This window comes from Paramisgurnus dabryanus, chromosome 5, assembly GCF_030506205.2.
Source record: "Paramisgurnus dabryanus chromosome 5, PD_genome_1.1, whole genome shotgun sequence".
Taxonomy (NCBI): domain Eukaryota; kingdom Metazoa; phylum Chordata; class Actinopteri; order Cypriniformes; family Cobitidae; genus Paramisgurnus; species Paramisgurnus dabryanus.
This window is the reverse complement of record NC_133341.1, coordinates 20,707,183-20,719,339: the sequence shown is the minus strand read 5'-3', so window position 1 is coordinate 20,719,339 and position 12,157 is coordinate 20,707,183. Positions and strand designations below refer to the sequence as shown.

General features: G+C 38.1%; 1 protein-coding gene across 2 annotated transcripts in view; it reads right to left on the bottom strand.

Annotated features, from left to right (window-relative positions):
- Nucleotides 1-764: 764 nt before the first annotated feature.
- Nucleotides 765-12,157, bottom strand: part of whrnb (whirlin b) — an 87,849-nt gene continuing 76,456 nt past the window's right edge. The window contains exons 9-12 of one of the 2 annotated variants that reach the window (XM_065250249.2): nucleotides 8,991-9,594; nucleotides 8,406-8,587; nucleotides 6,954-7,070; nucleotides 765-2,377 (exon numbers count right to left, since the gene is read on the bottom strand). In XM_065250249.2, the coding sequence (XP_065106321.1) occupies nucleotides 2,195-2,377; nucleotides 6,954-7,070; nucleotides 8,406-8,587; nucleotides 8,991-9,594 (1,086 nt within the window). In that variant the 3' untranslated portion in view covers nucleotides 765-2,194. Of the gene's footprint in view, nucleotides 2,378-6,953; nucleotides 7,071-8,405; nucleotides 8,588-8,967; nucleotides 9,595-12,157 lie in introns of those variants that run through there. The other variant, XM_065250250.1, reaches the window with a different exon arrangement.

Below are 12,157 nucleotides of genomic sequence, written 5' to 3'. Positions count from 1 at the left end.
TGTATTTTTAGTAAAAATTAGCACTGAATGACTTGTGCAGTATGTAGTATACTCTAAAAACAAATGGTACTAAATAGCGCTAAAAGTGGTTCTTGGCTCTTAATCATAGAGGAACCATTTTTAGTATTTTTTCTATATAGCACCTATGAAGAACCATACGGGGGTCATATAGCCCCATTATAGCAACACATATGGTTCTACACCCGTGCAAGACAGGTACTTTATCTGTGCTATATGGCACTTAAAATGGTTCCTCTATGATTACGAGCCAAGAACCAGTTTTATTGCTATTTAGCACCGTTTGTTTTTAGAGTGTATTTTTACTTTTATGTTGTGATGTTATTTATTTACACAAAGAATACAAATGTATGCAATGTATATATCATAAATATTACATATTTTATCTGTTCTGAACTCAGAGGTTATAAATTGAAAACGTTTGTGTTGTGTATTGGTAGAGAAAAAAATAAATAGCTTTTTAAACTATTCGTATTTTGACAGTGTAGTTAATGCCTATAAAAACCAATTGTTTCAATAATTTCTGTAGCTGGGAAAAGAATGACAAATAAATAAATAAAAATAGCACTTCAAAGGCTAAACAGACCCACAGAAGTTACATACTGTATGTTTTGTCTTGTGTTTTGAAAAGCATTGCAGAAAATGTCATACTGTGTATCCCTCAATAGAACACATGAGGTCGCCAAAACACTTTCCCAAAAACCAGAGAATTACAATCGAGTTTTTGATATTACTATTTATTCTGTCAAGAAATGTACAGATATTTATCTTCAGTCTTTAAACATTGATTTCATTCACTGTTCCATCTTGGAAGGAATCATAAATATTTCAGGCAAAATACTCTCTACTGTGCACCGTGTTTATATAGTGTTGCTCTGGTATTAATCTATGATACTGCAGGTCCTGCACAGCAAAATCACCAGTGTTAAATGTACACTGCTGGTCTACATATGAGTACCACCAGTCCTGTGTGTAAAGTTACAGTACTATGTATTACACATTGCAAAGTACAGTGACAATGTACAAATGACAAGCAAAAACTGAAGAGAGAAACTATTAGAATGATGGTGATCCATTTTTAGGACTGTAAAGCTTATACTCTAAATGAACTTTTGGTTCGATTTAAGGACATTGTATGTTTTAGATAAATATTTTATTAACAGTATGTGCAAAATATGTTACATAAATAAAATATGTACAGCTTTACATTATTTCACCTATGTACAGTAACTCTGTATCTTGCATAATCAAGAGCCGTGCATTTGCATAAAAAGTAAACCTTTATATTTTACATCTGCTCTATTCCAAAAATACTCCTGTCTACAATAGCTCTCCAAAACCTGTCTGTGAGATATGCACACATTAACAACTGATGTGTTTTTGTGAGAAGGGACGCGGCTATGAGAGGCATCCAGCTCCTCTCGCTGTCTGTCCTTAAATATTTTCATCCTGTAGTCAAATATTCAAGTAGAAACATCTATTTGGTTCTCTAATTCTCTAAATTCAGTTCTCATCACAACCGAATATATAGTAAAGACTTTCAGTATCAAGAAACAACAAAACAAAGATGGCGATACGCATTAACGTCTCTCATTACCAGGCACATATCATTATACCTCATCTTAGTTATATAAACAATGTAAGAAATTTATTTTATGTAACATAAGGGTTTGTTTTGCTGCGCATTGTAACCCGGGATGAACTTTTTACTCTATGTATCTTAATATTGTTGAATTTGATTTGATATGGTTGATTATATAAACAGTCTGAGTCAGTTTAAAGACTAATTTCTTTGTTTTATAGTTAATCTACAGTACCATAAAACACAAGATTTGCATTTTAAATGCTGTCCATTGTTCCTTGAGGCAAGAGGAGACTGTAGATAAATGCTGTGGCTTTGGATATATAATGTATGTGAATGGGACAGATAAGACCCCAGATCTTGTCCAATCACATTCATCCAGTTTCATGCGCAGATATTGCAGTATTTACGTGCGGTGAGAGTCATAACCAGGCACGACAGTCTGACCGGTCGCTGTTGTAGCGACAATGCAGACGTGAAGTGGGTGTTTGTTGGCTCTTGAACTCAAAGCTGTTTGTGATAAAGATATGACAAGCATGACTCATTCGTCCCCTCCGGGTATCTGCAGCATCGTCTGGTATGCAAAGTTGACTTCTACAGTGCGGCGTTGAACTCTGCGATCAAGAAGTCCACGTGATCTTTGTCTTTGGTCTTAAAGGCCTCTGCGATGACCCGAGTCGCGTCCCGGTGCTCCATGCCCCTGAGCGACACTCCGTTCACCTCCAAAATCACCTGACCCACCCGTAACAGCCCAGAGATGTGAGCAGAGCCCCCTTTCTGAGAGAGAGAGAGAGAGAGAGAGAGAGAGAGTAAACAAGGAAAGTAGCTCTCAAACTTTCTGAGAGAGATATCATCTATCAAAAGTGCGAGAGAAAAGACAAGGGCGAAATTGGGTGTGAAAATGACCACTTGCTCTCCTCGATGTGGCACTTCATATCGAGAGGTCATTAGCTGTCCTTCTGCCAAAGTATAGAGATAAAGTGCCTGGGGGGGAGTGGGAGGGTGGAAATTGCAGTAAGATACCAAGATGAGCATTTTGGTTGTCATCTTTTTCCCAGCTAGAAGGTGACTGGTCTCTTACTGACTCTTACTAAACAACAAACTCCTCTACACGGTCAGAATAAAGGTACAAAAGATGTCACTGGGGGAGTAGCCTTTTTTTTAAAGTACATCTTTGTACCTAAAGGGTGCATATTAGTATCTCAAAGGTAAATATATCTGTAAATAAATAGGATCCTTTTAAAGGGTACCGTCCTAGTGACAGCTTTAGTACAATGTTTTTCCTGGAGTGAACTGTCTAGATAGACAAACACAACATGTCAGGTACTGCACTAACCATGTTTGGTTAAATTAAGGTGAAGGTCATGGTTCCAAAAAAAAGCCCTGATACAATAGATAATCCTGCAGGAGTCTGATCTAATTTGCTAGCTCTATTAAACTCAATACATTACATTAGCTAGCATTTGATTTAAGATTAAACTGTGCATGCCCTCATAATGAATATCTGATTAAAAAGACTTTAGAAGAACTGTAACCATGGTTACACCTATGTCTTTCATTGTACAGTACAGTGGCGTGTGTTTCTGTCAGGTTGGATTCAGTTCATTACAGCAGCAGGCAAAATATGAGATCCCACAGAGACATCAAGTAGAGACCAGTAGATTACTGGTATTTCACTTAATTGAGGAATGCGTGTTACGTCTATAAGAACAGTCAAGGACAAACTCATTTATTAACATTATCTTAACATACAAGCTAAAATACACTTTTGTTGCTATACGTGATTTTAAGCCGGATTGATAGCGTTTTTATTTAATTTACTGACAATGGGTATGTTACATGCACCCAATTTCATCCCGATTGAATATTAACTCTTTCCCCACCATTGACGCATTATCTCATCGATTAAATATCACGAATATCAGACTTTTTCCATGTTTAAGTGCTATAATTGGGTCTCCAGTGCTTTTATCAACCTAGAAAATGTGAAAAAGATCAACCCAGTAACTTAGTTTTGGTAAACCATTCCCTGCAAGCATGTGAAAAAAATTTGGCTCCCCAGTGATGCCAGAAGGGGATAATACTGCCCCTTTATCTGCACTATCCAACCACAGCACTGCATTTAGTGAAGAGATCAGCTCATTTGCATTTTAAAGGACACACACAAAAACGGCACATTTTTGCTCACACCTACAAAGTGGGAGATTTAACGTGTTATAATAAATTAAAACTTCACATACATCTGGGGACACCAAAGATTTCTTTGACATCTTAAAAAATCTTGTGAAATGTCCCCTTTTAAGGAACATGCCCACATTTTGGGAATTTAGCTTATTCACCGTATCCCCCAGAGTTAGTTAAGTCCATACATACCTTTCTCATCTCCGTGCATGGTGTAACTCTGTCTAATGCAGCCCCCGCTAGCTTAGCTTAGCACAAAGACTGGAAGTGAATGGCTCCAGCTAGCAAACTGCTCCCAATAAGTGACAAAATAACGCAAACATTTCCCTATTTGTGTGTTGTGATTTGTATAGTCACACCGTGTACAAAAACAAGGTCATATGAGACACAGCCATCTTTTAACAGGATACATACTGGGAACTATATTCTCTGAAGACGAAGCACTGCTACTTGGGCGGAGTGATTTGCACAACTCTGACCGAACTCTCTGCTCCTCACCAGGGGGCTTCTCGGGTGCTGCGAGCAAATCACTCCGCCCAATAGCAGTGCTTCGCCTTCTGAAAATATAGTTCCCAGTATGTATACTGTTTAAAGATGGCTGTGTCCCATATGACCTTGTTATTTGTACACCCTGTGACTATACAAATCACAACACATAAATAGGAAAATGTTTGTGTTATTTTGTTACTTATTGGGAACAGTTTGCTAGCTGGAGCCATTCACTTCTAGTCTTTCTGCTAAGCTAAGCTAGCGGGGGCTGCGTTAGACAGAGTTACAGCACGCACGGAGATGAAAAAGGTATGTATAGACCTATCTTACTCTGGGGGATACTGTGAATAAGCTTAATTCCCAAAATGTGGCCGTGTTCCTTTAAGAGAAAACATTTCCCTGCCAGTGGTGCTTTTCTGACGAGTTTTTATGGTAATTACCCAATTTATAAAAAACTGAAGCAAAAACTAATTTTATTAATTTTAGTTCATAGTTCTGAATTTTATCTCTAGCAAAATTCCTTTACAAAAATGCAATTATTTCATCTTTTTGCTCAAAATGTTTGTATTTTTGAAGAAACCTACCCATATTTAAGAGGTTATAAAAGAGAACAAATGATGAAACATTTTTCCCCACTTTGCTTGTTTGTTTGTTTGAAAGCAAAGAGTTTGTTCTTTCATTTGATTTATTTGTATGTTTATACATTTATAGAAGAAATTTTTCCTGGAAGGCATTTTGTGAAACTTTTGTGAAAAAAGCTGTCAGGGAATGAGTTTAAAAAAGTAATGTTACATAAAGAGCTCAGATGTGAAACTCTCTAAGTGCATCTGATATGTTTTCTTGTAAATAAGCATTTTTAATCAGGCCTTATATGTTTAGGTTCAGTATTTTCACTTTAATGGCATAGAAGCCTTTTTTTTATTCAATATTTTACTTATGCACAAGGTATTTTTGAATCTGAGAAAAAACTCAGATTCATATTACATTTTTTCCCATTGATCAGATTATTTCATGTTTACACCATGCCATCCAATCGAAATTTAATTTGCATCAAGATCGAAGGTATTTACATGAAGAGGTTTCAGTCCGATTGAGGCATTGATCCTATTTCTAACGGATTATTGGATTGCATTTAAATGTAGCTATCGTTGCGTATAATGCAGAAGACCAGAAGCGCTAGTACATTTGGAATTGACGTCATGGCTCAATAAAAAGTTTTAAGATCATCTTTTTCAGTAATACCTGTCTGGTTGTAGGGTCATTTCACGTCTGGCATTCAAATAAAAACAGCATCTTTAATTAGGAAACATGTCCAGATGGCTTTATGACAAGCTGTGTTCTTCGGTGCCCTTTTCAATGGGTTTATAATTATCACTGTGTTTGTGGTCGCAGAAATTATCATTCTATGCAAATTTCAAGGATACTCTGTCAATCAACAAAGAAGAAGCACCCAGCAATGCCATCTCACAGTCTTTAGTCAGCAATATCGGAAATCTTTCACCATGCTTCATCAGATATGATCTCTTCTTTTATTAAACATACCCTAAGGTTATCTGCATATTATAAGCAGTTTGATCCCACTGGGTATAAATATGCAAGCAAGCACATTTCGGTGTGAAACAGCTTCATGCTAAAGGGAAAATCGCGCACCTTTATGTCGAGCAAACACAATACAGATAAAAGCATTCAGTACGGACACACAAATCATCTGAATAGTTTAGCTTCAGTCCTGAATATGTAAATGTGCTCTATTAGGCATCAGATGCTAGACTGAAGGTCAAAAGAAAAAACAAACTTACTACTGGCATGCACAGCTAGCTATTTAATGCTAAAGCATTTGCTGCAAGATTACTTTCATGCAAAGTTGTAATTTTAACATGATTGAGGTAAAGGCTTTACTGACCTACACCTTCATGTATCAACGAGAGAACGGCTTTGAAAGCTTTTTCAAATCACATATTTCCCTTTAAAGTTACAACTGTATCTCGCACCTTGACGGGTATAATATAAGATCTTCACGCAACATTAGCTACCCTTTTCATTTAAGAAATAAAGGTTCTTTCTGCGAAACAGCCATTGTAACTCTTGCCTTTAATTCTTTTTATTTTACCATTTCATATTTATTGCTGCATGAAATTTCTTCTCGACTGCATTTGAATGCTTTATAATGTCAAATCAACATATAATATAGCTTTCCTCAAAAACCCAGTGAGCTGCTTTGCTGTCTGCACTCGTACAAAATGAAAGTGCTGAAATGTATTGACTTAAATTTAACCTCGAAAGTGATTCAATGACACAATATCCTAATAAGCGTAACGATACGGAGCACATTCTGGGAAACAAAATGAAATTTGTATACCTTTGAGTACTATATGGAATTCAACTATATCAACATTTCTCTCAACTTGTCCACAATCCTCATTAAATATTTTTATCCAACTTGTCTTAATGCATTATGGGATTGGCTTCTCTGTGCATGATACATGCATTGCTGTTTTTTATGTTTAAGTATTATTAAGTATTATTATTATTAATATCCACATTAGGTTGTGGCAAATGCTGCGCAGGTGGAAAGCTCACTAAAGTCTACAACAGATCTACTGTAATACTGAAACTTAATCCGAAGATAATAGCTTTTTTACGTTTGTTTATGCTTTCGACTTTAACCAGTGCTTTTACACACCTGTATGGTCACAATGCGTGGCATAGGCTGTCTGGTGTTGGCACCCCCTTCAACAGCAATACCCAGGGTACTGGCACATTTGGGCACCCGTACATGAGTAGGCTCCATTATTTCCATCTAAAACACAAACGAAGAAAGATGCAGCTTTAGATAGCATTCTTAAAGTGGACATATCATGAAAATCTGACTTTTTCCATGTTTAAGTGCCATGATAATTGGGTCCCTGGTGCTTCTACCAACCCAGAAAATGTGAAAAAGAACAGTCCAGTGACTTGTTAAACCATTCTCTGCAAGCATGTGAAAAAGTAGGTAATTGAAATTTGGCTCCCCTTATGATGTCAGAAGGGGTTAGTACCGCCCCTCAATCTGCACTATCCAACCACAGCACTGCCATTTAGTGCAGAGATCATCTCATTTGCACATCCAAAAACTGCACATTTATGCTTACACCTACAAAGTGGCAATTTTAACATGTTATAATAAATTGTGAGTTAAAACTTTACATACTCTGGGGACACCAAATATTTATTTAAAATCTTAAAAGCCTTGTAAATTTGTCCCCTTTAAAGCTATACTCTAGACAAATATCAAAATTACCACATGATGTACCCTTAAGCAATGAGATACATAAATACATCTTATTTCAGACGAACACATTTGGAGTTATTTTAGTGACTGTCCTTGCTCTTCCAAGCTTTTTATTATGGTAGAAAACAGGGATGAGGGAACAACTTCTGACTTTGAAACCCAAAAAAAGTGCACCCATCTTTCACAGAAGTAATCCATATGGCTTCAAGGGGTTATTAAAGGTCTTTTAAAGCTAATCGATTTTAAACTTTATAAACTATAATAACTAGGAAAACAACGCCATCTTTGACTCACGCGAGTCACTGCGCAACGTTTTTATGGCTACCAACGCTCACTATGCTAAAACTATCCCGTAAGTCTAAGATGGCATCATTACCGGAAGCTAGTTACTAAAGTTTATAAAGTTTGTTATGGATATTTTCTTACAAAATCACATTAATTACCTGCAAAAGACATTTATTAACCCCTTGGAGCTGTGTGGATTACCTTTGTAAAGGATCAATGCACTTTTTGGAGATTAAAGTCAGAAGTTGTTGCCTGAAAACTCCAAATGTGTTCGTCTGAAAGATGATGGACATGTGTATCTTGAATTGCTTGAAGGTATGTAAATCATGGGGTAATTTTGATATTTGGCTGAAGTATACCTTTAAGAAAACAAAAACACACACACACAGAGAGAGAGAGAGAGAGAGAGAGAGAGAGAGACTGGAAAAGGAAAATTGGGAAATTAAAACTTGCATCAGGAGATGAAACAAAACCCATTAAAGTCTTATCTAGAAGTAGTTGAATTATATGCAATGACAGTGACTTTGAAGATTCCAACCATGATTTATGGATCATCAGACCGGCTGGTCGCCATCTCACCTGTTTTGCGGATATCTGCGCGAGTCCCTCTACTCTGCGCGCGTCCCCGATGTGCTGCAGGAATGGAGGTTTACCTGGCCGTGGACTGCTGTCCTTGCTCAACCCTCCGGCCTCCGCGATATCCACTCCACTGTCCTCACTCAAAGTCTGCCCGCTGTCTGACAGCTGAGACAGTGTGGCTCCTGGGAGTACAGACAAATGAGCGCACAGGGCCGTAAATTACCAGACAATTTAGATTTCAGAGATCAGAAATCTGGATGTAGACATGAAATATAAGTTGCTTATGAATATGACTTGGTTGAAATGCATATAAAACATAGTGTACTGAACCCAAAGTCAAGATGTAGTTCAACTTCACTTCCTACACAAAAGCATGCAACAAACAGGTAAACGAGTGCACACACCCACACGCACAAAGGTCACTTGGGGTCTTCTTCATTCAACTTGAACATTCTGTTATCAGTTACTCATCCAAACCTCTATGCTGCTATTTTTAGTGTGGAACATAAATAGAAAAGTAAAAAAAAAGGTTTGTAATTCCAACTTCTATCTTTACACATACCTGTAACTGCAGAGTGGCTTTACCTCTTAGCTGGGGCTGGGGTCTCTCCTCCGTTGTCTCTGGCTCCAGGTGTAGCGGGCTGCTATGTTTTGCCACGCAGTTGTGTGTTAAGGGGGAGCCCTCCAACTTCTCAGGACTACATGGTGGGGGTCCAGGCATTAGCAGCGAAGGCGAAATAGATGGAGAGGAGCGGGGAGAGATCACGGGTGTGCCTTCTCGTGAACGGTTTGGAGACTCTGAATGTGGGGAAAGCGCTGCTGCTTGCCGGCTCATCAGAAACTGAACCAGATCTCTGGTCGGTGCTCCAGAGGAAGAGCTGGCATGATAGGATGATCGCGGAGAGTTGTGACGACGAGAACAGGGCGGAGGAGTGTGAACAACGGAGCAGGTGGAACAAGTGTGGTGGATGGTACATGGGGAGACGTGGCCCGAGCAGGGCGAGTGCGTGTGGGGATGATTGTGGGTTTGGTTTTCTTGATGCCGCCTACAGGGGGCAGTAAAGAACAGGTTTGTCTGGGACAGCTTGGACGAAGGCCGTTTGGTCTGAGTTTTAGGGCTGGCATGTCGAACGTGGCCTTGAGAAGGTGGAGGAGGGGGCTTGAAAGAGGGGGGTGACTCCACTTTGTCCTGCAATAAAACAAGAATGTACGTTCATATTCTTCGGCAGTCGTTTTTGAATATCAAGACAGACAATTATCATTGAGAGAGGTTATGATAATGCGAGAAAAAAACACATTCTGACATTTGAAAGCTTTGAAAGGTGACATTTCCTTTCAAAATGTCAGCACATTATGAAATTACCAGATGATAGAGTTGTCGGGTTGTGAAACAGTTTAGAGCAGTCGATAAGAGGGTTGATTACTAAGTCATTCAGGATAATGATTAAAGATTACAAGTTAATGTTGGGCTACTGAAGCTTAATTAAATGAGAACAATAATGGATATCTATTGAACTTAAAGGGATAGTTCGGCCAAAAATGATATTAAACCCATGATTTACTCACCCCCAAGCTGTCCGAGTTGCATATGTCCATCGTTTTCAGACAAACACATTTTCTGATATTTTAGAAAATGTTTTAGATCTTTCAGTTAATTAACTGTAATGTTACGGGGTCCACGACCTTCAAGTCCAAATAAAGTGCGTCCATCCTTCACAAAATAAATCCAAACGGCTCCAGGATGATAAACAAAGGTCTTCTGAGGGTAATCCGCGTGGTGTTGTTGTAGAAATATCCATATTTAAAACTTTATTAATGTAAATAAATACCTTCCGGTAGCGCCGCCATCTTAGACTCCTCTGTATTCAGGAGAGAGTATTAGCGTAGTGTACGTACTTTTCTCAGTGACGTATGACAAATTCGGAGGGCGGGGGCACAGAGCAGCAGCAGAGTAGCCTCCGTAGGCTGCGTAAGCTCTCATCCTGAATGCGGACGCGACTAAGATGGTGGCGCTATTGGAAGGTATTTATTTTCATTAATAAAGTTTTAAATATGGATATTTCTACAACAACACCGCGTGAATTACCCTCAGAAGACCTTTGTTTATCATCCTGGAGCCGTTTGGATTTATTTTGTGAAGGATGGATGCACTTTTTTTGGACTTGAAGGTCGTGGATCCCGTGACTTCACAATTAATTAACTGAAAGATCTAAAACATTTTCTAAAATATCCGAAAATGTGTTCGTCTGAAAAACGATGGACATATGCAACTCGGACAGCTTGGGGGTGAGTAAATCATGAGTTTAATATCATTTTTGGACGAACTATCCCTTTAAACAATCTTCAGCTTATGTGCAAGGACAAATCGTACAAATCTATAAAAAAAATTGTAATTAATAAATTTATAATTTATCTTTGAAATCAGAGATGCGGCAAGTTCATTTAATGGGATGTGACCAACAGCATTGCAACTGAATATTGTATGCTTCCTTATTACAATTTTTTATTAGGCCAGGATTTTGGAATTTAGATATGCATTTTAAATCCACTAAATGTGCAACTATTAGACTGATCTGTCAATCTCTGAAATTATAAAAATAAAAGCATCCTTGAAACAAACACATCCCAATAACATTCTACATTTCATTTGTTGTGATATCCGGGAAAAAAATACTCTTTGCAAAAATACAAAACTAATTTTTATGATTGGTCGAATACCTTAAGCGTGTGTCGGAAATGTCATGCCCTTTACCTCTCTCTCTCTCTCTCTCTCTCTCTCTCTCTCTCTCTCTCTCGCTCTCGCTCTCGCTCTCTCTCTCTCAGAAACACATAGCGTCTCAATTACTTGGCGGCATTGGCAACACTAGCTGAACCCATGCCTTCTTTCTTTGCAGATACATTTGGGCGACATTATCAGTGGCGGAGTGGCAATTGGGAGAGTCTGGACTTTTCCCGGTGGGCTGGTACTGTTTTGAGGCCACGAGGGCCGATCTGATAGTTATACATTGCGAGTTGTATAGCAACACCGTCTAGCTGCTTGATGTGCTGCCGATTTCTGCTGGCCAAACTGTGCACCCACTCTGCTCAACACAGTATATAAAAGTGCTTAACCTGTTCGGCCGGTCAAACCAAATGTAGGATTTACAAAAATATAGGGAGATCAGTGAGCATCCCCTCCCCAAATGGCATAGCCTTTGATGTAAAAAGCCGTCGAATGCCTGTTTATTGCACTATATGCGGTCGGAAACGTCAAGCAGATAGACTATTTGATACAATAGTAAGTGTGGATTAAGGATGTTTAAAATCTCTATCCTGGTGGTCAGGACATGCATGGATCAAATCAGCAGATTTGCAAAGGTTTATTTATCTTCACATATATCATAAATAAAAATTAGAAGGGTTACTTTGCAGTATACCACATTATATTTTCCTACTATGTGATTTCCATATTATAGTTAAACGTATTCAACTGCAATTTTTGCAAATATTTATATGACAAAAATTATATTTAAAGGAAATGTATTCTTACAGTAATTCAATTATTCCATATATTATTTCCTGTTTATGAGCACATTCGTCTCTGGACTCTGTTATGTAATAGCTGAATGACAGTCTTTCAAACAGGTAGGCTATCATTTTGTATAGTTAATCATTTAGGATCCATGATCTTATGATTTTATTATTCTTATGATTTTTTTTTGGCAGATTGATTACGATTTGTATTACCCTAGTTTAACTACCAATACCATGGT